General features: G+C 45.4%; 1 protein-coding gene across 2 annotated transcripts in view; it reads right to left on the bottom strand.

Moving 5' to 3' along the window:
* LANCL3 (LanC like family member 3) overlaps positions 1-17,387 on the bottom strand; it is a 115,078-nt gene extending 97,691 nt beyond the window's left edge. For both annotated transcript variants that reach the window (XM_085007668.1, XM_085007669.1), the window contains exon 1: positions 16,465-17,387. In XM_085007668.1, coding sequence (XP_084863794.1) covers positions 16,465-17,037 — 573 coding nt within the window. In that variant the 5' untranslated portion in view covers positions 17,038-17,387. The remainder of the gene's footprint in view (positions 1-16,464) is intronic.
* Positions 17,388-26,906: the final 9,519 nt, after the last annotated feature.

The raw sequence follows: 26,906 nt of genomic DNA, 5'->3' as shown, positions 1-26,906 counted from the left end.
TTAAGTCAATGCATTTCAAGGCTTCTCCGAAGGTCTGGAGGGCCCATGTATGGAAACCGTGGGTGTCCCTATCAGATCCCCTCAGATCCTTCCTTTTGATTCTATGGATCCACCCTCCAGTGTCCATGTGCTTTGCTTCTGACCACTCTCACCTGCAGCCTTCTTCCGAGTCCTGCTCTTGGGGTGAGGAGCCACTCTGGCAGCAGGACAACGGGGCTGCACCTACCCAGAAGGTTACAGCCCCACCTAGCTCTGGCGAGTCACTGGAGGGAAAGCTGCCTCCAGTGAGGACAAACTCAGAGGTGTAATTTACACTCCCGAGCTGCCCTACAGGATGAGACGGAAGCTGGGACTTAGCCTAAAATCACACCTTTGCTTGGCTTCCTACCCTACACTGTGTCCCCCTCTGGCACCTTGGTTTCTCCTGAGAACTCTTCCTTAAGGAAGCATGTCCAATCTCAGAGGCGGCATGGGGAGAACCCGGCCTGAGACTATCATCGAGTGGCTCGGGCTTGGGAAAGGATCTGGGAGCCTGGCCACTCGATCAAACTTGTAACTGACAAAGTTGAAGCTGAAACTCACAAGCTTCCGGAACTGTGCAACCAATGGAGAGCATTCTCCTGCACTGCCGATGTTTAAAAAAATCTTTTATATTTATTTGTCTTTTTTTTTTTTTTTTTTTTAGGGCCACACCCTCGACATAGGGAGGTTCCCAGGCTAGGGGTCTAATCGGAGCTACGGCGGCTGGCCTACACCACAGCTGCAGTAATGTCAGATCCGAGCCTCCTCTGCGACCTACACCACAGCTCACCAGGTCCTTAACCCGTTGAGCGAGGCCAGGGATGGAACAACCTCATGGTTCCTAGTTGGACTCGTTTCCACTGCGCCACGACAGGAACTCCTGTATTGCCATTTTTGTTCAATTTTAGGCTCAGGTTCAGAAACCCCCTGAGGTTCCAGGAGTTGAGTTCAAGCTATCCTTTCACATGTGTTGGGGGTACAACCCACTCTCCTCTTGGCGGTGTGGACTTCAGTAGGAAAAACTTTTTAAGTCTTACCTGACTTAAATCTTGAGAAAGTAAGAAGCTCTACAGTCAGACAAATGTGGGTTCAACTACTTGACCAGCTGTGTGATGACAGGCAAGTTACTAAACCTAAGTCCCAATTTCTTCCCCAGAAATGAATATAATACGTTAGTCACAGTGCTTGTCATATAGGAAGTCCTATCCTTTGAGTTCTTTTCTGGTGGTGGTGGTAGGTTTGTGGTACTACCACCCTATGCCTTCACCCAAGTTCCACATTTCAGAGATGTTTGGTCAAGGTCAAGGGTATAGTCTAAGGCAGTGGTTCCAAAAATGTCATCTCCAGATGAGCAGTAGCCTCACTGGGAAACTGTCAATACTGCCGAGTCTTAGGCCCGACTCCAGACCTACTGCATCAGAAACTGGGGATGAAACAAGTGCTCCAGGGGATTCTAATACCCACTCAACTGTGACAAGCACTGAGCTGAGGCCACAGATCAGAGGAAAATATAAGAGACCTGGATGGAGATGAAGGGCCCGGACCTAGAGCCCGTTAGTGTTGTATTGAAGATTCTAAGCAGAACTAATGAATACACATAATGACTCAATGATTAGGGATAAGAAGGAGTCATAATGATACTTTAATTATTAGAGAGCTGTAGTTATTAAAATCATCATGTCACAAAAGAATATGAAAAGGAGCTACAGAGTAAACTGTAGATTTAAGTTTATAAAGGAGACAGGGAGTCTATATGACACAGCTTTGAAATGCAAACAGAAACGTGCATGGATGTAAGAAAAACATAATTTCTGGGCCCAGAAGCTGAAGCAACCCTTGACAGAATCTTTAATTGTATTAATCCTTTCCTACTGACTATCCTTGGGCTGGAACATTTGCTGAGGAAAACTCATTTGAGGTCGTTGCTTAGTCAAAGACATAACCACTGAAATTCATCTGGAATTCTGAATCAGTGCCATGCAAGCAAAGCAAATGATCTTTAGAAGCAAAGAAGAGGACTGAAGAGTGAGAAAGAGCTCCTTGAATCTACCACTCAGATTCTGGGGGAAAAGAGCAACAACAAAAACAAAAAAACCCAAACATTCCAACATCACCTGCATAGCAATTTACTGCCGATAAAGCCACTTAGGTGATTTACTCTGAGGAGTACAAATCAAACACAGGAAAGCCAATTCCTAGATTAAGTCTGCAGAGAGCCTGAAACTTGAAAATGAGAAAAGAACATTCTTTTCCTGGAGGAGGCAAAGTGCCGAGGGGGGACTTGCTCAGGTTTGTGTTTCAGGGCTGATGACCAGCCATTCAATTTACTTTGACACATACTCTCTCTGAGCTGCTCAGCTTCATCTCCTGCCTGGCAGAGCAGAGAGTATTTCCCTCCAGCCCTTCCTGGCCTGTGTGAAGACCTCGAAGCTTTGCTGTTGTGATGAGGGGCACAGCAGCTCTGAACACCACCACGGGGAATATGAGACTAGCTGAATGACCAAAAAACACCTGTATTATTTAGTCAACAGGGTCTCATTTCACATTAATGACAATAACACACAAAATACTAATAAGACAAAGGCTGCCTTATGCAGAGAGTCTTTACTCTGTGCCTAGCAGACCCTCTGCTAAGCACGTTCTATGTCCATTCTCAGTGGATATTTCTAACACACCCATGAGGCGGGTATTGCTTGCGTTACATTTTGCAGATGACGAAATTAAGCCTCCGAGACGCTCAATAGCCTGGCTAAGGTCAACCAGCTACTGTGGTGGCGTCACGATTCAGTCCCAGGGCTATCTGACTCTGAAAGCCCTGTTCTTAACCATGATCTTTCAATGCCTTCACTGAGACTCTATTTCAACAGTGGCAACTGGTGATGCACGTGCGATTCTCTTTGCCTTGCAAGGAAAGAACACATTTCAAATAACAAAATTATGTTACCGAAATGTGCAGCAGAGCAATACTTCCTTTGTGGTTGAACACTGGATCTCTTCAGCCTCAGAGAGCTGTCAAGTCTGTTAGGAACATGGCTCCCTCCTAAAGTCACTCTATGAGTGGAGATTCAGCTGGTCCCCATAGTACTTGCTTTGAGACTGGTGATGCTTCGGTTGCCATGGTCACCAGACTTCAATACACGACTGAGCACGGGAATCCATTCCATGCAAAGCAATGGAACCGGTAGATGGGCACAGTAACAGCTAACTGCACATAATGCTATGACCAATATTTGCTTTGCCACCTCTCATTTAGATGATGTTCTCACCCTTGACGTCTCTAAGACTGCCTCTCATCTGGGAAACAGCTTCTTCATGGCCCAGGTAGCAACGCTCACACGTTAATGTGTCAAAGGCATTCATCTGTCTGGGTTGTTGAACGGGTAAAGCTATTCAGAAAAGGAAATGTGATCTTAGACAAAACACTTCTTTGTTCAGCTTGCTCAAAGAAAGAATGGATCAAATGACTTCTTGAAACTTCCATTTGTCCAAGTGGCTAGCACCCCAAGAATAATGAGTCTGTTAACCTGGGTAAGTTTCCTTAGTAACAAAATCCAAAAAGAAAATAATTAAGATAAGAGGTATTTAGATATATATAAATAATACGTAAGAACAACCTGTTTTTCTTTGAGACAAACCGAACATTCTACATCTAAGGCATTGTACTTAATTAGTGAATGTAGGTCAGAGATCAATCAGATGAGTGAATAATGAAGAGAAACACCTATTTGGATGCATCATGAACTGTTGGCTGGTTTACCAAGAGCCGATCACCACGTGGGGATATGAAAGGACCCCTTGCCACATGGAGGAAATCCATTGTGTATTGTGTACAGTGTAGGTGCCAGTCGAGTGACAAATATTTCTCATTAACTAGCAAAAAGAAAATTAGCCGATTTAACAAGAAATTAATACGATCTATCATTTTCACATTCAGAAGTCAATAACTATAATGAAATTCCATGAAAACCACGAAAACCACCTTCTTACGGAACACTGGGAGGTCAAGTTACTGGCAAAACAAATAATTCAGGACATTTAAAAGGTTTTTTGCTATGCATATTCCCCCAACAACTTGTTCAGTAATAAGAAAATTATGAACCATGATTTCTCCAAATAATTACAATATGAATAATCAGTTTAGCTTTCAGTGGAACATATATTAATAGATTAATTAAAAGGTATACGCAAGTTCTCTAAGGAAATCTGGATTGTTATCAGTGCTAAATCATTATATCAGGAAAAAAAAACAAAGAAAAAAACATCTAAGCATCTTCAAGTTAGAGTTGGGGCAGCTCTACGTACCTTTTCACACAGGTACGTTTAATTGAATGATTCTAAATAGGGGAAGGCTCCATAAGCATCAAAATGTTTTCAGTCTCACCTGGCAATGGTTTTATTTTTATGAAATCATTTAAAACTGCTGCAATGTGTGGTCTATTTGGGCCTTTAAAGAAATTCTAAAAAAAAAAAAAAGCCCTTGTGTATATAGTGCAAAATTACATTTATCAGAAAAAAGACATCCATGCATTCACTCAGATGGGTTTTTGTTTGTCTTTTTGCCATTTCTTGGGCCGCTCCCGAGGCATATGGAGGTCCCCAGACTAGGGGTCAATTCAGAGCTGTAGTCACCGTCCTACACCAGACCCACAGCAGCACGGGATCCGAGCCGCGTCTGCGACCTACACCACAGCTCACAGGGACGCCGGATCATTAACCCGATGAGCAAGGCCAGGGATTGAACCTGCAACCTCATGGTTCCTAGTCAGATTCGTTAACCACTGCGCCACGACAGGAACTCCTCACTCAGATGTTAAAGAGAGTTCTTAAACCTGAAAGAAGATGTGCCAGGCAGTGAACCTCTCCTTCAGCATCAACTAGGAATTGAGGGGTTGATATCCCGGCACTTGGGGAAGAAATCACTATCAGGACAAAGGACAAGTGATGAAAATCATGAAGTCTGGGGAGGGGGAGGGCTCAGTCAAATGTGTTGAGAGGCCATTTCCATAAAATTGAAACAAAAAATAGTGATGTCGAGCTTTTTACTCAAATCTGCTCAACGAACCAGAAGCAGCATCACCTGGGAAACTGCCCGAGGTTCAGTACCTTCAGCCTCACCCCAGACCTGCTGAATCCAAACCTGATTATCAACAAGATTCCGCAGGAGGTCTGCACGCATGTTGAAGGGTGAAGAGCGCTCGCCAAAAGCCCAGATTTGGTGGCCAGCCTATAGCGGAAGGACCTCACCCGCCTCTGCCAAAGACTAGCTGTGGAACCTGGAATAAATTCCACACCCTCTCTGTGCCTTGGTTCCTTCCCTGGGGAGGATGGCATCATAGTACCTAGGTCCTACGTATTAAATGACATCATATACGTCAAGTGCTTACAACAGTGTCACAATAAGTGTTCAAGCAGTACTAGTCCATATGTCTTTCTAGCCATCGCAGGGTTCTGGGTCACGAGCAACAAAGGATCTAAGCTGCAGCGTATAGAAGTGCCCCAATTCCTGAGAGGTCTATAATCAGGCAATGAGGAACTGGACTCAGCATACAAAAATCCCACTTCCCCAACCTGCTGTCATTTCCAGCCCATCTGCAGGGTTTACTTATGCAATGCACAACACACAGCTGCTTATAAAACAGGCACCACTCAAATTCAGACGGAGTGAAATCTTCCATATGCATTTTGTTCAGGGAGGGCTGAATGGAACAGTAAGAGGATGCATTTTCTATCCTAGCCATCTTCACCCTCATTTTTTACCCATCAGTTTGTCATCTATTAAAAAGTCTGCTGAAACCGAGTATTGAAAATAATGTGGGAATACAGGCACACCCAAACGCTTGGCAATGGAAAGGGATGGAACATTTTGAGAAAGCAGTTCGATCCTCTTTATCAAGTGAAAAATATCTATAAACCTTGACTCCGAAATTGGGTTTTAAAATTTTGCCCTACACACATACTTGGAAAAGAAGACAGAGATACACATACAGAAAGATGTGTATGTATGTACATATTACATGCAAATGTTGTGTATGTATATATGCATGTTATATATATTAGTGTGTATGCTTTATGGCATTGATTTTTTTTTTTTTGTCTTTTTGCTATTTCTTTGGGCTGCTCCCACGGCATATGGAGGTTCCCAGGCTAGGGGTTGAATCGGAGCTGTAGCCCCCAGCCTACACCAGAGCCACAGCAACATGGGATCCGAGCCGTGTCTGCAACCTACACCACAGCTCACGGCAACGCCGGATCGTCAACCCACTGAGCAAGGGCAGGGACCGAACCCGCAACCTCATGGTTCCTAGTTGGATTCATTAACCACTGCACCATGACGGGAACTCCAATGGCATTGATTTTGATAGCAAAACCAAATTTGAATCGTGAAGTCAGCCATACAATGAGACACCAACACCAAATGCTTTCACTGACATGTGGAATCTGAAAAAAGGAGAGACGGAACTTTTTTGCAGCACAGATGCTGACTCACAGACATTGAAAAACTTAGGGTCTCCGGAGGAGACAGTTAGGGGGGTGGGGGGATGTGCCTGGGCTATGGGATGGGAATCCTGTGAAATCAGATTGTGATGATCATTATACAACTACAGATGGGATACATTCATTTGAGTAATAAAAAAATCAATAAAACAAAACAAACAAAAAAAAAACTTGAATGAACTTTATGTCCATCGGTAATGGTTAAATTATGGTATACCCATCGAATCAAACCAGTATAAAAAATGAGTACTCCATGCAGTAATGTGCAAAGATGCACAAGACACATAAGAAAATAAGCTGTAGAATATATATACACACTAAAATGACATGTAAATGGATAAAAATACAGATATTTTATATAACCAGAATATTTCTTTTTAATTTCTATTTCTTCCTCTCTTTAGGGCCGCACCCATGGCATATGGAGGTTCCCAGGCTAGAGGTCAAATCAGAGCTCTAACTGCTGGCCTACACCGCAGCAACATGGGATCCAAGCCACATCTGCGACCTACACCACAGCTCACAGCAACGCTGGATCCTTAACCCACTGAGCAAGGCCTGGGATCAAACCTGGGTCCTCATGGATGCAAGTCACATTCGTTTCTGCTGAGCCATGATGGGAACTCCAGTGTGTACATTCTTGTAGACATAATGCTATTACACACTTTACAGGCTACAGTATAAGTATAAACATAACTTACGTGCATTGGGAAACCAAAAAAATCATGTGACTCACTTTATTGAGATATTTGATTTATGCAGTAGTTTGGAACTGAACGCAGAACATATTGAAGTATGGCTATATATCTTTATGTATCCTCTAATTGTGTTTACTCTTGTGAGTACGACAAAATAATTTTTAAGAAAAATAAGGGGGAAAAAACTCTCAAACAACCTAACATTTACACCTCCAGGAACTGGAAAAAAGAAAAAAACTCCAAGTTAGCAGAAGTAAAGAAATTATAAACAAACACTGGAGCCAAAATAAATGAAATGGAGAATAGGAGCAGAAAAGAATCAATGAAATTAAGACAAAAAGAGAGAAGATTCAAAAATCAAAAATTCAAGAGGAAATATTGAAACTGATACTACAGAAATACAAAATACCATAAGAGACTACTATGAACAATTATATTCCAACAAACCGGATGACCTAGAATAAATGGATAGATTTCTAGAAACATACAACTTACCAAGACCAAATCCTGAAAAGGACAAGTCTAAACAGACCAATATTGAGTAAGGGTACTGAATAAGTAACCAAAACCTCCCCAACAAAGAAAAGTCCAGGACCAGATGGTTTCCCTAGTGAATATGACCAAATATTTAAAGAAAAAGTAATGTCAATCCTTCTAAAACCCTTCCCAAAAATTGAAGAGGGAGAGAACACTTCCAGCCTCGATTCATGAGGCCAGCATTATCCTCATACCGAAGCCAGACACAGACTGTACAAGAAAAGAAACCCACAGGCTAATACTCCTGATCAATATAGATATAAAAATTCTTAATAAAATACTAGCAAACTGAGTTCAAGGGCATAGTAACAGGATCATACACAAGCATCAAGTAGGAGTGATCCTTGAGAGACAAAGGTGGTGCAACACACGCCAAGATGTGAGCTGATGGATATGTTAATTAACCATATGGTGGGGATCCTTTCCCAATGTATACATATGTCAGATCACCATAATGTATGCTTTAAACATCTTACAATTTTGTCCATTATACCTCAATAGAGCCGAAAAAAAAGAAAATAAAAATGTATGCATAGTACAAAGGACACTGCCTAGCATACAGTCTGTTTAGTAAGGAACTGAATGAGTAAATTAAAAAGTAATTTTTTTCTTTAAACGTGGGATCAATTACATTAACATAATGAAAGATAAAAATCATGATCATCTCAATAGACAGAGAGGAAAAACTGGTCAAAGTTCAATATCCTTTCCTAATAAAAAGCGAACAAAATGGATTTGGAAGGGATACACCTTAACGGAGTAAATATCTTATGCCAGGCCCACAGCTAAGATTGCACTCAATGGTGAAAGGTTGAAAGCTTTTCCTCTATGATTAGGAATAAGACACTCTCACTCTTATGCAACACAGTACTTAAGTTTTAGCCAGAGCGCTAAGGGGATAAAAAGAAATAAAAGGCAAGTTCCTGTTGTGGTGCAGTGAGTTAAGGACCTGGCATTACTGCAGCTGTGGCATAGGCTGCAGCTGCAACTTGCATTTGACCCCTGGCCTGAGATCTTCCATATGCTGGAGGTATGGACAAAAAAAAAAAAAAAAGAAAAGAAAAAAAAAAGAAAGAAAAGGTATCCTGATCAGAAAGGAAGAAGCGAAACTGTCTGTTTGCGGATGACACAATCTTATATAGAGAAAATCCTAAGGCTACCAAAAAACTGCTAGAACTAATAAAAGTTGCAGTTTACAATATCAACATACCAAAATTAGTTGTGTTTCTATAGGCTATGAAACTAGCAAACTACCTGAAAAGATAAATTCATTATAATAACATCAAGAACAATACTTCAGAATAAATTTAACCAAGGAAGTGTAAGATCTGTACACTGAAATCTTGAAGACTTTGATGAAAGAGACTCAAGACAAATAAACGGAAAGACAATTTGAGCTCCTGGATCAGAAAAATTGCTATTGGGAGTGCCCTGGTGGCCTAGAGTTTAAGGATCCAGTGTTGTCACTGCTGTGGTGTGGGTTTGATCCCTGGCCCAGGAACTCTGGCATGCCACAAGTGTGGGGGGAAAAAAAAAAAAACAAGAAAAAAAGATATTAAGATGTCCACACTACCCAAAGCCATTTTAGATTCATATAGTCACTATCAAAATTCTAATGGCATTTTCATAGAAATAGAAATACAGTCCAAAAATTCATACGGAACCAGAAAAGACTCTGAATAGCCAAAGTAATCTTGAGAAAACAGTGTGGTACTGACATAAAAAACAGATACAGAGACCAATGGAACAGAATCGAGAGCCCATAAGTAAACTCCTACATATATGTCAACTAATACTTGACATGGGAGCCAAGACTACTCAACGGGGAAAGGGTAGTCTCGTAAATAAATGGTACTGACAAAACGGGATAATCACATGCAGAAAAATGAAACTGGACCCTTATCTTATAGCACTCACAAAAATTAGCTTGAAATGGATTAGAGACTTTAAGCATAAGACCTGAAAATGCAAAACTCCTGGAAGAAAACATAGGGGAAAAGCTCCTGGACACTGGTCTTGGCAATGGTTTTCGGGATTTGACAGCAGAAGCAAAAGCAGCAAAAGCAACAGTAAATGGAACTGCGTCAAACTCAAAAGCTTCTGCACAGCAAAAGAAACAATTAACAAAAAGAAAAGGCAATCTATATAACAGGAGCAAATATTTGTGAACCGAAATCTGGTAAGAGGTTAATTTCATAATATATGAAGAACTTACTACAGCTCAATAGCAAAACAACTCAATTTAAACATGGGCAGAGGGTCTGCATAGACATCCCCACAAAGAAGACATACGAATAGCCAACAGTTAGATGAAAAGGTGTTCAGTATCACTAACGGTCAGGGAAATGCAAAATAAAACCACCACAAGGTACCACCTCACACCTGTCACCAGAGCTATCATCAAAAAGGCAAGAGATAAACAAGTGTTGGCGAGGATGCAGAGAAAAGAGAATGCTTGTGCGCTCTTGGTGGGAATGTAAATCCATCCAACAACTATGGAAAACAGTATGGGCATTCCTCACAAAAGTAAAAACAGAATTACCATATGACCCAGCATTCCCACTTCTGGGTATCTATCCAAACAAATGAAAACAGGATCTGGAAGAGATAACTGCATCCTCATGTTCACTGCAGCGTTATTAACAATAGCCAGGGAAGTGGGAGGGTCACGAGACAGACCTTGGTGAGGGAGCCAAGGGGCAGACACTTTGGTGCCTGCCCCAGAGCCATTCCCCTCTCCTTTCATCTTGTCTGAATCTGCACTCACCGACACAGGTGCCACTTGAAGGATACTAGCTTTTCTGGCCGCTCCAGAAACCGGAAGTGGCCTGTGCCGCGTAGGGGATCCAGTGCTGGGCAATGAGGCAGAATGGAAATTCTTCAAGGATACAATGTTCCATGTGATTAGAGAGAATTCAAGGGGGGGAAAAAAAACCCCTCAGACCCAGTTTATGAGAACACGATGCTTGGAATGGTAGCAGCCATCTTGCACTTTTGAAGAGTGATTGACAGCTCACACCCTCAGAAGAGCAGAGAAAAAGGTTTGAAAGGGCTTGGGTTCTGATGATTTTCCTGAGTTGCCGAGCCAATCCCAGAGTGACCTAGCTCTATACTCCTTGTTAAGTGAGGTGATAAGTGTTCCCATTATTCAAGATCACTTTCCATTGGACATTCTATTACGTGCAGCGCAGCTAAAAGCATCCCCACTTACACAGCTGTCAACCAGCTGCCTTAGGAATGAGCTAAGGGCCCAGGTAACAGTCTAGCAAAAGGTTTTTCTCTCTCTCTCTTTAATCCCGGCAGGAAGGTAGATTCCCTGTATTGGGTATTATTTTCTCTGTGATGTTCAGAATCACTTTGGACTTTCTGTCCGCAGACGCAAAGGGAATCCCATACATTTCATTAAGCAACGACTTCGTACCAAGGCACTATTCTAGGCACGTTATCTAGGGGGAGTCATGACAGCCACTTCCAGACCTGTCCCCCTTGACTGGGAAAAGAAACTCCCACCTCTCTTTTCTCCAATCCGATTTAAACAACTTGGCATTTCCTTTCATTACGAATGCAGACCACGAACCATCAGTAGTACTTGTGACTTTGCCACCTATAGAAATCCCAGAAATAGTCCTGTCACACTGCAGTTGTTGAAGATCTCTCGAAATATCACCGACCCTCATCTCTGTTGCAAATGTACCGAAATCCTTCGGCCCGCTGCAAAACCTTATCGAATGTGTTAATAAAGAAGCACTCGTGGCTGCGGCAGCACCCATTTCTGAAACGTTTTGGTAACCGAATGCTAATAGAATTGGCTCCCTTCGTAATCCTAGGTGTTTTATTCCAAGTGGCTCGAAGTGTTCTTCTAAAAAGAGGTACTGGAGTTTTTATGACATTTACCACGGGGTCTTCTTTGGCATGAAAGGGGTGTAGACCCCCTCCAGCCAGTTCCCCCTTGGGACCATCCTTAATACAGTTCGATCCATTGTCTGTATAGACAACCGGGGTCATCTTTTTTAAAAGGTAAATAAGATGACGACATTCCCCGCTTGCAACAGGAAACAAATGCAAACTCCTAACTTGGACTTGCTCTGGCCCGGCGGCATCTGCTTTTAACCTGCTCGCTCCTACCTGGCCTCAAATGCCCCCCTCCCCATCTCTGGCCCCCTGCTCACTCTGCCCCAGCCAGGCCGACCACCTTCCTTTGCTTGGAAATCTCCAAGCAGTTTCCCACCTCGTGGGGGCTTTGTCCTTGCTGTCCCCTCGGCCTGGAATGCCTGCTCTTAAAGCAGCCACTTCCTTCTCATGCTCCAGTGATAAGCTAGGGCATCACATCCACAGAGAATCCTTGTCCGCTAATGTATGCCAGGCAGCGCCTCGCCCCTCTCCTGCCCCCCCCCCCGTGCTTATTTCCTGTTTACTTCCTTCTGAGCCTTTATGACAACATAACTCTATTGATCTTTGTTCACTGCTCAATCCTGGCATCGAGCAAGGTGCCTGGCACACGTAGGAAGCTGGCATTCACCGAATGAATAAAGGACAGAATAGAAGCAAAGGAGGAAGCTATTATTAACCCATTTGACAAAGGAGATAATCAAAGCTTCAAGACGTGAAATCCTTTGTCCAAGGTCACCGAGTGGCAAAGGCATTATTTTAATGGTGGGTCCTCAGGCTTCCCCAGGAACCCCTCCAGCATTCTGACTTCCTTTTCCCTGCTACTTTTCCACCAGTCTGGAAAGCAAAGTGAGACCCAACGCAACTTGTGAGAGTGTGATAAGAAGACTCTCGTGCTCCACTGCTCAAGGCTACCTGCCTAAGAAACTCTCTAAGCTATTTCCCTTGAGTATTTCTAGGAGAGCCAAATTAACCAAAAATCTACTAACCAGATAGAACGGTTCTTCCTTTGTCTGTCTCCCTACATATGCACATGTTTTTTTCATCTCGAAATCTTATAAACACAAATACTAAAACCAAATAGAAGGAAGAAAATTCAGAAAAGGATAAATGAAGGAACAGGGGAAAAAACTAGATAAAAACAGGCAGACTTTGGCATAGAAAAATACAGCTGATAAGGTATTGTCCACAAGCTGTGTGGACCATAGTGCTAGCCAGGTGATTCCCAGCAGCCAACACAAAGAGAGAAACACAGTTTATCCTAAAAATTTTTAAATGTCAATCCATTTCCAGGAGAAGCACAACTCTTCCTGTTTCTGAGCCCTGAGGGAAATGCCTCCTGTGGGTCCTTGTATGGGAAGCATGGTTGGAGAGAGCAATCAGTATTCTATACTGCATCCTGATAAATAAATATATCAAGCTTCACAAAACACTGTCTTAATAGACGTGGCTGGTTTAACGCCAAAATCTACGCAGCACTGTATCACCTTGCTATTCAAAGCATGGTCCCTGGACCAGTGGCATCAGCTTCACCTGGAAATCTGTCAGAAATGCAGACTCTCAGGCCCAATCCCAGGCCTGCTCAATTCGAATCTGTATTTGCTTAACAAGATCTGCCGGTGATGCCTATCACGTTAACGTTTAACCCACACGGGTTTACTGGTTAAGCTTGATTTGAGGTACGATTTGTAAGAAACGAGTATTCATTTGTTCACACATTCAACAACTATTTCCTGACACCTTGGCAGTGGGAAAGGCTTTTTAAAAACATAACATCAAAAGCACCGCCATAAAGGAAAATATTGATACACGGGACGCTATTAAAACTGAGTGACGTAAGAATACCTTTCACACATACACACTCTCTCTCGCTTTCTTCCTTTTGTCTAAAAAATGTACTCAGCTTCCCATGGAACTTCTCCGTTCATCTAACTGAGTTTGCAGACATGTTAACTGTTAGGACGGAGTTTGGGCTTGTGTTTTTCTGAAATAGGGCATTAGATTAACAACACATGTTTTGTGTCCAGAACGTCTTGTCAGAATCCGGGATATCTGAATAGGAAAAAAACCCGAGTGACAAAGCAAGCCATAGAGCAGGCAGTATCTGCACTACCACCACTGAGCAAAGATGAGTATCCAGACAGGTACCAGGCACTGTCTTAATGCTCAAATACAGCAATGAAACAAAAACTCTCTACTCTTACGGAGCTCACATTCGAATGAAAGAAGACATACAAGAAGTAAAATGAAGCCAGAAAGGGGCTTCCTAGGAGACAGGTGGCAGTTTGAAACAGGGTGGACAGGGAAGGCCTCACGGAGCAGGTAACCTGTACAAGGTCAGAGAGCTGGCTATAAAAATAGCTAGAGGAAGAGTATTGCAAGCAGAGGGAACAGTGAGTACAAACACCTGGAGACCATGAACGCCTGAGACAGCAAGAAGGCTGGAGTGGTTGAAGCAGAGGGAGCACAAAGGAGACCAGGTAAGCAGGGGCTAGATCACGTGGGGTCTTGTCAGCCATTTTAAGTATCTTAGCTCTGAGAAGCCACTAAAGAAAAGGTAATAGGGAGCCATGGCAGGATGTGGAGCAGGGTAATGACCTAATGACAAGCGCTTTTAAGAAGCCTGGTTTCTCAAGAGGCACGTGGAATGGCCCCAGCAAGGGGAGCCAGCTCGGAGCACCTATGTATATTGCACTAATCCCAGTAAAGGGTGGTGCATTCATTCAGCTATTTGTTAGGTGGCAAAGAGGTGCCAAGTAGGGCGGGGAGGAGCTAGACTTAGGGGGATAAGTGAGGGCACTGTCGGAGGAAAGGGAATATAAATGACATTGGAGGGAACAAATGGCAGGACATAACGACAGATTATTTATAGAGAAATGACAGAAGTTCGCATTCAATTGAAGCAAGGTTTATGGATCATCTATCGAGCGCAAAGCCACATGCAGGCTGGGATGTGGGGGCGGGGATGGTGCCCAAGACGTGTATTTTCCCCTCAAAGGGCATGTGGCCAGGACATACTTAGCCTCCACCCTGCACCTTTCAAGCCTGAACTTCTCCAGCTGCCACAGAGGAGACAGGCACTGAGACTGGTTTTGCTCAGGTTAAGAGTTGTTTTTTTTTTTTTTTTTTTTTTTTTTTAAACCTTCAGAGCTTGTTCTGTCTCCTGGGAGCAGGGGCCAAAGCACCTCAACTTGATTAGTATAAAGAGACAGATCTGGTTTGGCAGCAGAGCACAAGAGAGGTCGTGATAAATGTCATTGTGGGTCAGCACTGCAGACTGGCCCAGAGGCCCCCAGCCTTGGGGCCAGGAGTCCTTCGGATCTGTTTCCACCTGCATGGCCTGATGGGCCTCCCACACTGCCATTCCCTTCTGGAGAAAATCCTACGAAAGGCGGAGAAAGAAGTTTAAGGAAAACCGCTGGGGTGGGGGGGGGGGGAATCAGGAATTTGAAAACTGCCTACAGCCAGACGGGGCAAGGTCTGAGGGAGCAGATGCAAATATCATGCAAATGATATGTAAATAGCCCCGTGGCCTTCTCAAAAGGTTTTCTACAACTGAAAGGGCCCTCGGGAAACTGCTAGCAGGTAACAGTGACTCAGAAGCAGAGTGAACTATTTCAAGACAACTTTGTCACACAGCTCTGTGCTGCCCTGCTAGTACAGTGCACAGTCTTTAGTGATCTTTTTTTCTCACTTGATTTAGCCTCACCTGCTATAAATAAAAAAAAAAAAATCAAGCCTGCCTCTGCAGAGGTTAATTACACTTTTATTAAAACACTGTGTACCTTTAATTTTTTCTTCAAACGCCTCTCTCACCCAAATAGAGCCAAGTTAAATGTGTCACTTCCTCCCTAGCATAATATTTGGCTCCACTCGGTTATGAATGAAAGTGCCTCTCTTTCAGTTCTTGTTGCTATGATCCTTTGGAGGATTTTTTTTTCCCTACTCCACAGGAACTGGCACATTCTCTGCTAAGGTCCACATGTTGTATTCAAAGTGAATCCAGAAAAGAAAAAGAAAAAAAAAAAACAAACAAACCACATATAGTTGCAAAATCCAATTCACTTCAAGGGGCCACTGGAAAGCAATTCATTAAGCAAACCTGCCCTGTCAAGTGTGCTGTTGTCTTAACGATCCTAACGACGCATTTCAAAAAAAAAAATCACATTTGATTACAGAATTTTGTAGGCAAAATTCTGTCTCCATTTATGTATTTAAGAGAGGACACCACCATCAGATATGCATTTTACAAGGGCCTTGAAATGAACTGAATAGACAGCAACAGAGTAAGCACATCAGACCTACAGCTGGGCAGTTATTCTGGGTCACAGGCCCAGGGGTGGCAGAAGCAACTTACCTTTACCTAAATGATGGAAACAATACTAGCATCACCAGCTCTCCCAAACTTCTGTTATTTTATAGTATTCTAATATTCAAGGGTGAGTCTGCTTTTGACAGGAGGGTCAAAGGAAGGTAAATCTCTTTCATTTGAGACTTAAAAACAAAAACACCTCACTTGAAAGGGCCTCCAGAAAGCTACCGGGCAAAGAGTTGTCTGGGGAGATGCCACGTTCGCCTTAAGACGCGAACAAAGCACAAAGGCGCAGAAACCCAACTGAGAAACTGAAAAAGGTGGGGGGGGGGTGGGGGTCGGGATACGGACAAAAGCAGGAGATAAACCTGAAGAAACAACAGTGTCACACAAGGAGTAACAGAGAGAGATGGACAACAGCCAGGGGCTCTGCTCCCGGAGCCGTGAGTCCCGGGCAGGGTGGCGGGGCAGGCGGGCGGCGAGCGCCCCCTCGCGGCCGGGGCTGCCTCTTACCTCCTGGGCGAGTTTCTGCTTGAGCACAAGCGCCGCGCACAGGTAGCCCGCGCGGCCCACGAACAGCTCGTCGGAGCCGCATTCCAGGAAGGAGACAGGCGCGCAGACGGCGCACAGAGCCCGGAACTTGCCCAGCGGCTGCACGTAGTCGGACCGGCCCAGGGCGTGGTACACGAGCGTGGCCACGGCGTACACGCCCGCGCCCCCGAGCAGGAAGGCGGCCCGGGTGTCGGCGTCCGGTTCGCCCCACTCCTCGGCGCGGGCGCACGCGTCGATGAGGCGCTTGGCCGAGCGCAGGTAGCGCTCCCGGGCCCCGGCGAAGAGCGGGCTCTGCGAGACGTGGTAGAGCATGTAGGCCACCCCAGCCACGCCGCCGTACAGTCCCCCCTGGCAGCTGCTGGCCGCGGCCGCCGCCCCCCGGCCTTCGGCACCGCCCCCGAGCGGGGGCAGCTCCTGGAGGATGCGCTCGATGGTGGCCGTGACCAAGGGCGCCACCGCCTCCTCGCACTGGCCCGCCAGCAGGCTGCCCTGGTAGTCATCGAAGCGGTTGGCGAAGCAGCGCTTGGTGTCCATGCCGCTGCCCGTGCCCCCCAATGCCGAGCTGGGGTCCGCCGGAGGGCGCGCCCTGCAGTCCGGCGCACCACCTCTCGCTCTTGGAGACTCTCGGCTGGCGGTGGATGCAGCCGGGATGGAGTGAGGAGGCTGAGACGGGAGGTGACAAGAGGAGGCGGGCGCGAGGAAGGAGCACGGAGCGGATTGCCAAGTGGGGCAGCGGACTGCCGCGAGGCTCCCGAGCGGCCCGAGCGAGCGCCGGGGATGCGTGTCGTGCGCCCCGCTCGTAGAGGCCGCGCCCTCGCCGAACCCGCCCCCTCCTGCGCCGCCGCAGCAGCTCGGCCGCCTCTCCAAGGGGCCGAGGTGATCTCCGGCAGGACCCACGCGGGGACCGCGCCACTCCTCCCGCTCCGCCCCCGGCTCCTCCCCTCCCGGCGGAAGGCCAGGGACGCGCGGGACACCGATCCGGAACGCTGAGGCTGGGCATAGGCACACCTGGCGGTGGCGCGTCCCTCGTGTACTCCTAGCGTGGCCCTCCTTGAGCCAGCACATCAGCATCACCTGGGAGCTTGCTTGAAAATGCAGCAGCTCAGACTTCGCCCCAGACCTAGTGCCTCAAATCAGCTTAAGTAGCGAGATCCCCAGGTGATTCGCATGCACCTTAAAGGTTGAGAAGCCGCTGAACCAGGGGAGGGTGCTGGGAAAAAGCTCAGCGTGCTCCTGAAACTTGTCTTTCATCTTGGCCAGTTCGGAGTTCGCGTTCTGAGTGTTTCCTCCCAAAGGCTGAGAGATTTGAATACACCACGTTTCATGCAGTAAAACGCTGAAATGCCCCATAGGGAAGCTTCTCCCCCCGCCCCCCACCCCGGGACCTGGCTGTCGTGTTGCTTTTCTTGAAGCGAACGGAAGCAAAAGTTCAAAGAACCACACCAGGACAAGGTAAGGAATCGGGGTTCTGTTTTTCGCCTACCCTCCAGCCGGCCCCGACCCCATTCTTGCATAGGGAGGCCCCCATAAATATCTTGAGATCATTAACTAGTTAATAGGGTAAACGCTGCTGAGAATTTTAATTAGGCGTTTTGACCCTTTTCTGTGTGTCCTGAGTTACTTCCCTCCTTCTTTTCTCCTACCTTCCCCTGTTTCTTCCCTTCTGCTCCCCCACCCCCACCCCCACCCCCACCCCCGCAGGCAGGCGTATTGAATGTCTTCTAAACGCCCTGGACCCTGAAGATAGATGGATAAACAAAATTGACCTGGTCCTAGACCTCTTAGAGGTTACAGCCCAGTGGGAGAGACAGAAAACCAACTATTACACAAACAGATTGCCTTTCTTTTTTTGCTCAGCCGTTTTGAAAGAATTTTTCCTTTCCCAAAGTGTTGACCAGGGAAGGCCAAAGAGGTCACCTTTCCCAGGGGTATTTGCATTTTGATAGGGACTTTGGTACAAGACACAAAAGACTAAGTGACTCATGGAAAAGTTTCTGACACTTGGTGGGGAGAGCAACTGCTCCACTTACTTGAAAGGCCCGTTTTGCTTGGAGGTAACTTTTTTTTTTTTTTCCTCAAAAGTGGTCATTGTCACAAGGATGTGGAAGCCAAGATTAAATAGCCTGCCCCTCTGTCCTTGCGCGTTGTGTTCTGGAGGAGGAATTCAGTTTGGCAAGATTGCTTAGTGCCAGAAGTGACACATCCACGGAGCGAATAGGAATGGCCTCCATCCTCCTATAGCGTGCCAAAACAGGCTGCTTTTTCATTCGAAGGATGAAAAGCTAAGTCCCCATTTAGGCGGGGAGCGAGATGGCCTAAAAGTTATCCAAGGATCACCTGGCATGTTTGGTTTCTTATTGGGGCTTCTTGCTCATCCCCCAGTCTAAGGAGGGGTTAGGAGTGATTTTTGCCCCTTTTGGCAAGAAGACGTTAAATGCCAACCTTCACAAGCAGAAAGGAAGCCTTATCCTGCTTTATTCCTCCCCAGTTCACCCTTGTCATGAGTATAAGGCAGCTGTTGCTGGTTAGCCTTCCACACAGCCTGGCCCCAAAGTGGTAGCAGCCACTGGCAGGGGCTCAGGCTGAGGGGCTTCCAAATGAAACTGGAAGCAGGTCTCTGAGAGAAAGAGCTCTGATTCCCCCCCCCCCCCGCCCAAGTTGTGTGCCCTCCTCCCTCTTGCCAAAAAAAATGTTGCATAACAAGCCAAATCTTAGAGCAGGTAACAGTAAGTGTATTGCTCACGCGGCTGGGATCCTGGCTGGGCCCCGGGGATGGGGCTGTCGCTCCGAGAGACTGGGTCGCCTGGGCTCTAGGCCGCAGGTCTTAGCCTCTAACGCTTCAGCCCCAGCGTGGCTGAGTGGCAGTGGCAGAGGGGGCAGGAGCACAAGGGGGAACACGCAAGCCTTTTTCAGGCCTGATCTCAGAGCGGACCCACTCTTGCCTGCCGTGTTCTCTTGGCAGGCCACCTGGGGAAATACAGGGTGCCTTTATGGAATGCCAAAGCTGCATGATGAAGGGTGTGCATACAGGGTGGGGTATCAGAGTTCCTAGTGGTTTCTTTTGGACGGTGATGGTCACAAGATGGATGTGAAACAGCCCGGTTTGGGAGAAGCAAGAGCTGAGCCATACTCAGAAAAGCCCTCTTAAACTCAGGACAGGTGAACCCCTTTACCTATAAACCTCTTTCCCAAAGACCTCGCTGCCTTGTCCGTTGCACAACTTTGGTGCAGAACATTCTTCAGGGTGGAGCCAGCCATCGAGACCCCGTGAGGCCTCACCTCCCATTGCCATGTACTTAATTTTCAAGCCGTGTTGTTGAGTGTAATATCGCTGACGCCGCTAGAACGCCCTCTCCATGAGGGTAGGGCTTTTGGCTACGTTCATTGCCGCGTGTGCGCCAAGAGCCTGGCATCGTCCCTGGCAGCTGTGGGAGGCGCTCCTTAAACGTGTGTGAAATGATGAATGAATCCAGGCACCATTAGCAAGGTCACCTGGAGTGTAGCATGCAGGGGGAAGCCTTTGTGGAAACTTTCAGCCTGACCTGATGACACTCACGCTATTGTCTTGGATCCTTGGGGCTCTTGTGAAGGCAAGAATGTACCCATTGTGCAGCAGTTGCCTCCTTCCTTTGACTGTTTCTGCACCAAGTCTGGTGGCCTCTGTTCTTTACCTTGAATTCAGTGACTTCACACGTTCTATTTTTCATAACGAACCCCGTGTAGCCAATTATATATTCCAACTATGGCCCCAGCAGTATCCGCTCTGCCACCTGCTCCTCTACGATGTGGCCTCGATGGTCCTTTTATCCAGAGGCGAGGTATGTGCCTCTTGAGTCTGAGTGGGCTCGTGACTGACTTGTAACCAATAGAATGTGATCAAAATGACCCTGCATGGCCTGCAAGAGTAGGTCATAAGAAATGACGCAGCTTCCATGTGCGATGCTGGAGCCCTCATGCTTGGAGCATCGAGCCCTTTTGTAAGACGCTGTGTGATGCTGCCATTTTGCAAGGAAGTGCAGACAACAGGAAAAGGCCACTTACAGGTGCTTGGGTCAGTAGTCCAGCTTTGAGCATCAACTGACAGGTGAACAAGCCACCCGGGATATAGAGCCCAGTTAAGCCTTCGGATGACTGCAGCTCCATGACCTCCCAAGCCCCTCCAGAATTCTGAACCCACAATAGCATGAACAATATAAAATAATTGTTTGAAGCTACTGAGTTTTAGGGTGATTTGTTAGGCAGCAATGGGAACTAGACTATCCTGCTAGCTTCCCATCATCCAATGCCATCAAGCCCCTATAATCAATAATAGTGCCCACTCAACAGCGCATCCAATGCCATCAAGTTCCTGTAATCCATAAGTGCACTCAAGAGGCTTATTATGGAGAAACCTGAGCAGGGAGACAGCAAGTATACAGACACGCGGAGAGCTGGGTTGCAAAATAATTATTCTAGTTGGACTTCTTTGAAGTAGCAATGACCCCACGAGAAACATGCAGCCTGTACACAATTTGCCAAAGCCATTTATTTTGCCCTTACCTGCAAGATTTTTCCTGCTATTTACAGAATCTCTAGCAGCATTCGCTGACAGGCAGCTCCCAACACATGGTTTCTGGGATCTTGCTGACTTGCCCAGCTCCTAGTTCTTCCTCACAATTTCCTTATTATGCAGATTATGCAAAACTATGGATGGAAAATACTTTTAGTGGGTTCATCAAGGAAATCAGAACATTTATGCAAAACTATCCAGGGAAAACATATTAAAATTAAAGGGTTCCTCTTAGGCAAATCATTGCTATCTAAGGGTGAATATGAAAAAAAAAATCCAAAATTGTATAACTATCAAACCTCAGCACTTAAGGTTTAGTACATTTTAGGGGATAAACCATCTTAAAAAGACTTTCAGAAAGTTTTCCAAAGTTTTGCTCAAAGGGTGTATCCTGGAAGTGGGTTTGATAACTCTCTAGTCCTTATAGCGCATTTTGAGATGCAGCTCTGTTTTATTAGAGTATAGTTGCTTTACAAAATTGTTAGTTTCAGGTGTACGGCAGGCAGAGTGATTGAGTTATACATAATTTATTCTTTTACAGATTATTTTCCCTTATAGGTTATTGACAGAATATTGAGTGGAGTTCTCTGTGCGATACAGTAGGTCCTTGTTGGTTTTCTGTTTTATACATAGTAGGGTGTATATGTCAGTCTTAAACTCTTCCTTTTTCCCTCCCCCACCCTCCACCTTTCCCTTTTGGTAACCCTAGTTTGATTTTGAAATCTGTGAGTCTGTTTCCGTTTTGTAAATAAGCTGATTTGTATCATCTTAAAAATTAGACTCCTCATATGAGTGTTACCATATGATATTTGTCTTCCTCTGTCTCACTTCACTTAGCATGGTTATCTCTAGGTCCATCCATGTTGCTGCAAATTGCATTATTTCCTACTTTTTACGGCTGAGTAATATTCCATTGAATACAAGTACCACATCTTTTTTCTCCATTCCTCTGTTGATGGACAGTTAGGTTGCTTCCGTGTCTTGGCTATTGTAAATAGTACTACAGTGAACATTAGGGTGAGTGTATCTTTCCGAATTAGGGTTTTCTCAGAATATATGTCCAGGAGTGGGATTGCTGGATCACATGGAAGTTCTATTTTTAGTTTCTTAAGGGACCTTCCTATTGTTCTCCATAATGGCTGCAGCAATTTGCATTCCCACCAACAGTGTATGCGGGTTCTCTTTTCTCCACCCCATCTCAAGCATTTATTGTTTGTAGACTTGTTTTTTTTTTTTTTTTTGTCTTTTGTTGTTGTTGTTATTGTTGTTGCTATTTCTTGGGCTGCTCCCTCGGCATTATTGTTGTTGTTGTTGCTATTTCTTGGGCCGCTCCCGCGGCATATGGAGGTTCCCAGGCTAGGGGTTGAATCGGAGCTGTAGCCACCGGCCTACGCCAGAGCCACAGCAACGCGGGATCCGAGCCGCGTCTGCAACCTACACCACAGCTCACGGCAACGCCGGATCGTTAACCCACTGAGCAAGGGCAGGGACCGAACCCGCAACCTCATGGTTCCTAGTCGGATTCGTTAACCACTGCGCCACGACGGGAACTCCGTTTGTAGACTTGTTGATGTTGGCCGTTCTGACCAGTGTGAGGTGATACCTCATTCTAGTTTTGATTTTTATTTCTCTAATAATTAGTGATGTTGAGCATCTTTTCATGTGCTCTTGGGTCATCCGTCCATCTTCTGTGGAGAGATGTCTATTTAGATCTTCTGCCCATTTTTTTATGGACTTCTTGGGTTTTTTTGATATTCAACTACCTGACCTGTTTGTGTATTTTGGAGCTTAATCCCTGGTTGGTCGTTGAAAACAGCCCACAGGATGGGAGAAAATACTTGCAAATGGAGATGCCGCTCTGATTTTGTAGCTCAGCAACCTAATTGATTTGTCCTGCACCTGCTCTTTCGTCCCCTATAGGCCATTCTCAAAATAGCAGCCAGAGGGATAGCAGCCAGATTATCTTCCAACTGACAAGGTCACCGTTTCACATGTCCCTCAAAGGCAAATCCAGAGTCCATAGGGTGGCCTGAAAGGCTCACAGCCTCATTACGTCCCTGACCTCTCCTCCTTTGCCTCTTCCCCTTGCACCTTCAGTTCCAGCCATGCTGGCCGCCTTGATGTTCCTCAAACATTTTAGTTGTAGCCTTAATTTAGACAGGTTCTTGGTGCAGTTTCCCCTTCCTGGAATACTCTTCCAAAGAAATAGTCATGGATTGCCCCTTCACCTCTCTCTCAGTGAAGTATTTCCTGACTTATTATTTCCAATTACAACCCTTCCTCCCACCATCAGTGTTTAATAACTATGTATTTTTACTCATTGATGTTTTTTCTTTTCTGTCTCGCCGCACTAGAAGGTAATCTCCGTGAGGACAGCAATTTTTGTCTCAGTTGTTCCCTGCTTTATCCCCAGCATCTAGGTTAATGCCCGGCACCCAATATTGGCTCAATAGATGCTTCTTGATGGCTGTGATACCCTTCACCATATCAAAAATTTCCACCAGTCCCTAACTGATGGCTGAGCTTTGCTCTCTCCTTTCTTGACCAGTTTCCTGCTCATGGTCCACTGCACAAGCAGCCATTAAAAATGGGCATTTTAAGTGGCTCTGGCGTAGGCCGGTGGCTACGGCTCCAATTAGACCCCTAGCCTGGGAATCTCCATGTGCCTCGGGAGCGGCCTAAGAAATAGCAAAAAGACCAAAAAAAAAAGGGGGGGGCATTTTTAACACAGGATTTGATTCTTGTCTCTTTTTCTCTACCTCCAGTATTACTAATTTGAAGCTTTTCTCAGCCATTATAAGTCAGACATAGTCACACACTATAATGGCAGAATGAGAAACCAGGTGCAGTAGGTAAGTTAACTGGGGCTCATCACTGCATCTGAAGGAAGGATAGCCCAGTTTGATCAGTCACACTGGCCAAGAGAAAGTAATAATGCGCACGCTAACGTACTGGATGTGAGAAAAATATATTTCCTATTCTCCTACGGGTACTCTAATGTGAGTGTTTGGATATATGATTTGAATGTACTATAGTCAATCCTGCTATATGGGACAGTGTGAACAGATATGCCTCTATTTTAAACTGATGTATCTCTGTTGTTACCTTAAATTGGCAAGTGACAGTGGAGGCGTTCATTGGGCTCGAGTGAATTCTTTAACTCAAAAAAAATTATGTTTCCTACATTCAGTCATTTCTAAGGTTTTCTCCAGTATTCAGGATATTTGGAGGAAAAGTGTGATTCCCTTTGGTGGTTTAGTTCAACAGCTGTCAAATAATAATGCAGTTATGAATAATGCAGTAAGACTCCTGCTTTTTGTCTTATGATAAACCTGTGTTTCTACTTCTACATCTGCAGTTCTCATTGTTGGAAGAAGTTACAATATCAGAAATATAAAAGAGTTTATTCTCTGATACAGTCAATTTCTAGACATTTCATAAATGTAAGAGGTGGTAGTTGAAAGATCAGACATGAGGAGTTCCCACTGTGGCTCAGCAGGTTAAGAACCTGACATAGTGTCTGTGAGGATGCAGGTTCGATCCCTCACCTCTTTCAGTGAGTTAAGAATCTGGCATTGCTGTGAGCTGTGGTGTAGGCCACAGATGCCTCTGGGATCTGGTGTTGCTGTGGCTGTGGCATAGGCCGGCAACTGCAGCTCCGATTTGACCCCTAGCCTAGAAACTTCCATATCTTGCAGGTGTGTCTGTAAAAAGAAAAAAAAAAAAAGATCAGATATGTCTCAAATAATCGATATTGATTATGACTCCGGAATGCCCATGCTCACACTTTTCTAACTGTTCTCATTATGAGATGACTGCTCAAGATAGCTTTGGCCAGCAATCCTATGAGATACAAGAAGTGTGATATCCAGAAAGAACCCGGGTCTCAGCCTATAGTCCAAAAGGCAGAAAAATCCATTACCAAATGGCTAAGGGGAGATCACTGCTTGCTTGCTTTTCTTTCTTTCTTCCTTCCTTCCTTCCTTCCTCCCTCCCTTGGGCTGCACCCAAGGCATATGGAAGTTCCCAGGCTAGGGGTCAAATGAGAGCTGTAGCTGCTGGCCTACATCACAGCTCATGGCAACGCCGGATCCTTAACCCACTGCGCAAGACCAGGGATCGAACCCACGTATCCTAGTCGGGTTTGTTACCACTGAGCCACAGTGAGAACTCCCAAGAGATCACTGCTTTAGATGGCCGAGGATTAATGGAATCATGGAGTGATCAAGTGATCATGGATTTAATCCTTTCTTTTAACAATGAGAAAATTTAAACCCCTGGCAGTCATACAACAGGGAGTCACTGAATGTTGTAAAGAGGAGAGATGGGATCATAGCTGTGTGATTTAGAAAGATGATTTTTCTGGAAAATTGGACAGTATATTTGAAAGGAGTAAGATATGTCAGGATGGTAAGTCGAATGGCTGAGAAGAGGAAATCTGACCTCGGTTTGTAGCAGGAAGGAGAGACTTAGGAGTCAAGAGATACCGAGCAGATAGGATCTGTAGGGTTTGATGACCAACTGGATGTGGGAGCAAAGTAGGAGGAGAGTCAAAGAATGATGGCTGTTTTCTGCTCTGGACAGTCAGGCCAATGGAAACACTATACACCAAGCCAAAGCATACAGCTAGTAGAATCGGTTGAGGGCAGGAGGGGGAGGACAATGGTTAATACAGTTTGGCAAGTGTTACGACTTTCTAATTTCATTATGGGATGTGTGTGTATATATATGATGTATTTGTGTGTATGTCTGTATATATATAATCGAAGTACTTAATTCCTGAAGATGCACCCCAAATTCAGTAAGCGCAGTTAAAGGAGGCTGATGATGTAAGCTTGGGAAATGGGTTAAAATAGTGGTAATGTGGGAAAAAGCGTGCAGCTAGACTTCAGAACGAGGTCTGTTATGCTTGCCAACCCAGCTTCCATTACATTCTAGCAATCATATCCTGAGTTTCCCTTGAGACACTATCACCTGCTCCCCCCCCATTCCCATACTTGTGATGTGAGAGGCGCTAAACCACATTCACAACCCTGAGAGGGGAGCATGTACCCCCCACCAGCCCAAGGAGAAGCAGTCCTAAGCTTTCTCACTAGAAACATGGGGAAAGCTGGGATGGCTGAAGTACAGGGATTAAACTCAGAGCTTCTGGGGGCCATCCTGTGACTGCAAGGAGAAAGCACCCAGCGGGAAGCACAACTGAGTAATTGACCAAAAACGTGACATGACGACACCGTCGGCACCCCTGCCCCAGGTCTTACCTGAGGACTGTTCAGTTGTAAGGCCCAGTGCATTTCCTCTTTGGCTCAAGTGGGTGACTATCTTCTGCCAAAGAAAGAGGTCCAGACCGATGGGGGTTTTTCATGATGGGAAGCAGTTTGCCGTGATTTGTGTAGAGACGCTGGGTAGGGAGGGAGGGAAGCAAGGCAACTATTTGGGAAGGTCGTTGAGGTCATGTTTGAGGAGAGGATTGAGACTAGCTCTTGAGCAATGAATGAGTGGAGGTGTCGCAGTGAGACCTGATGCCAGATGCCTCCCGCAACCGAATCTAACTGCATGACCTTGGGAAAGTCACTTAACCTTCCTAAGCCTCAGGTCTCTCAGCCATATATGGGTAATAAGAGAAGCTATCTTACGGAATGGTTAGGATAATGCTTAGAAAAGGTATAACATGATGGCTAACGTGGAAGAAATGTTCGCCTTTGTCAAAAATCATGATTCTTCTGCATGTCATTGCTTCAAGAAGTGGATTCCCACTGCCTGCTTACCACCTAACCTCTTTGATCTTCCTCTTTTTCGAAGTCAGTTCTCCTTAGAAAAAAGTCGTGGTTTTTTTTCTATTGCTGTTGTTTGT

The sequence above is a fragment of the Sus scrofa genome, chromosome X, assembly GCF_054392235.1.
Source record: "Sus scrofa isolate SSC_HxYL_T2T_F1_AM1 chromosome X, Sscrofa_HxYL_maternal_Yorkshire_Landrace_v2.0, whole genome shotgun sequence".
In the NCBI taxonomy this organism is placed as follows: domain Eukaryota; kingdom Metazoa; phylum Chordata; class Mammalia; order Artiodactyla; family Suidae; genus Sus; species Sus scrofa.
The sequence above is the reverse complement of the archived record's forward strand: the minus strand, read 5'-3'. Positions and strand labels throughout refer to the sequence as shown.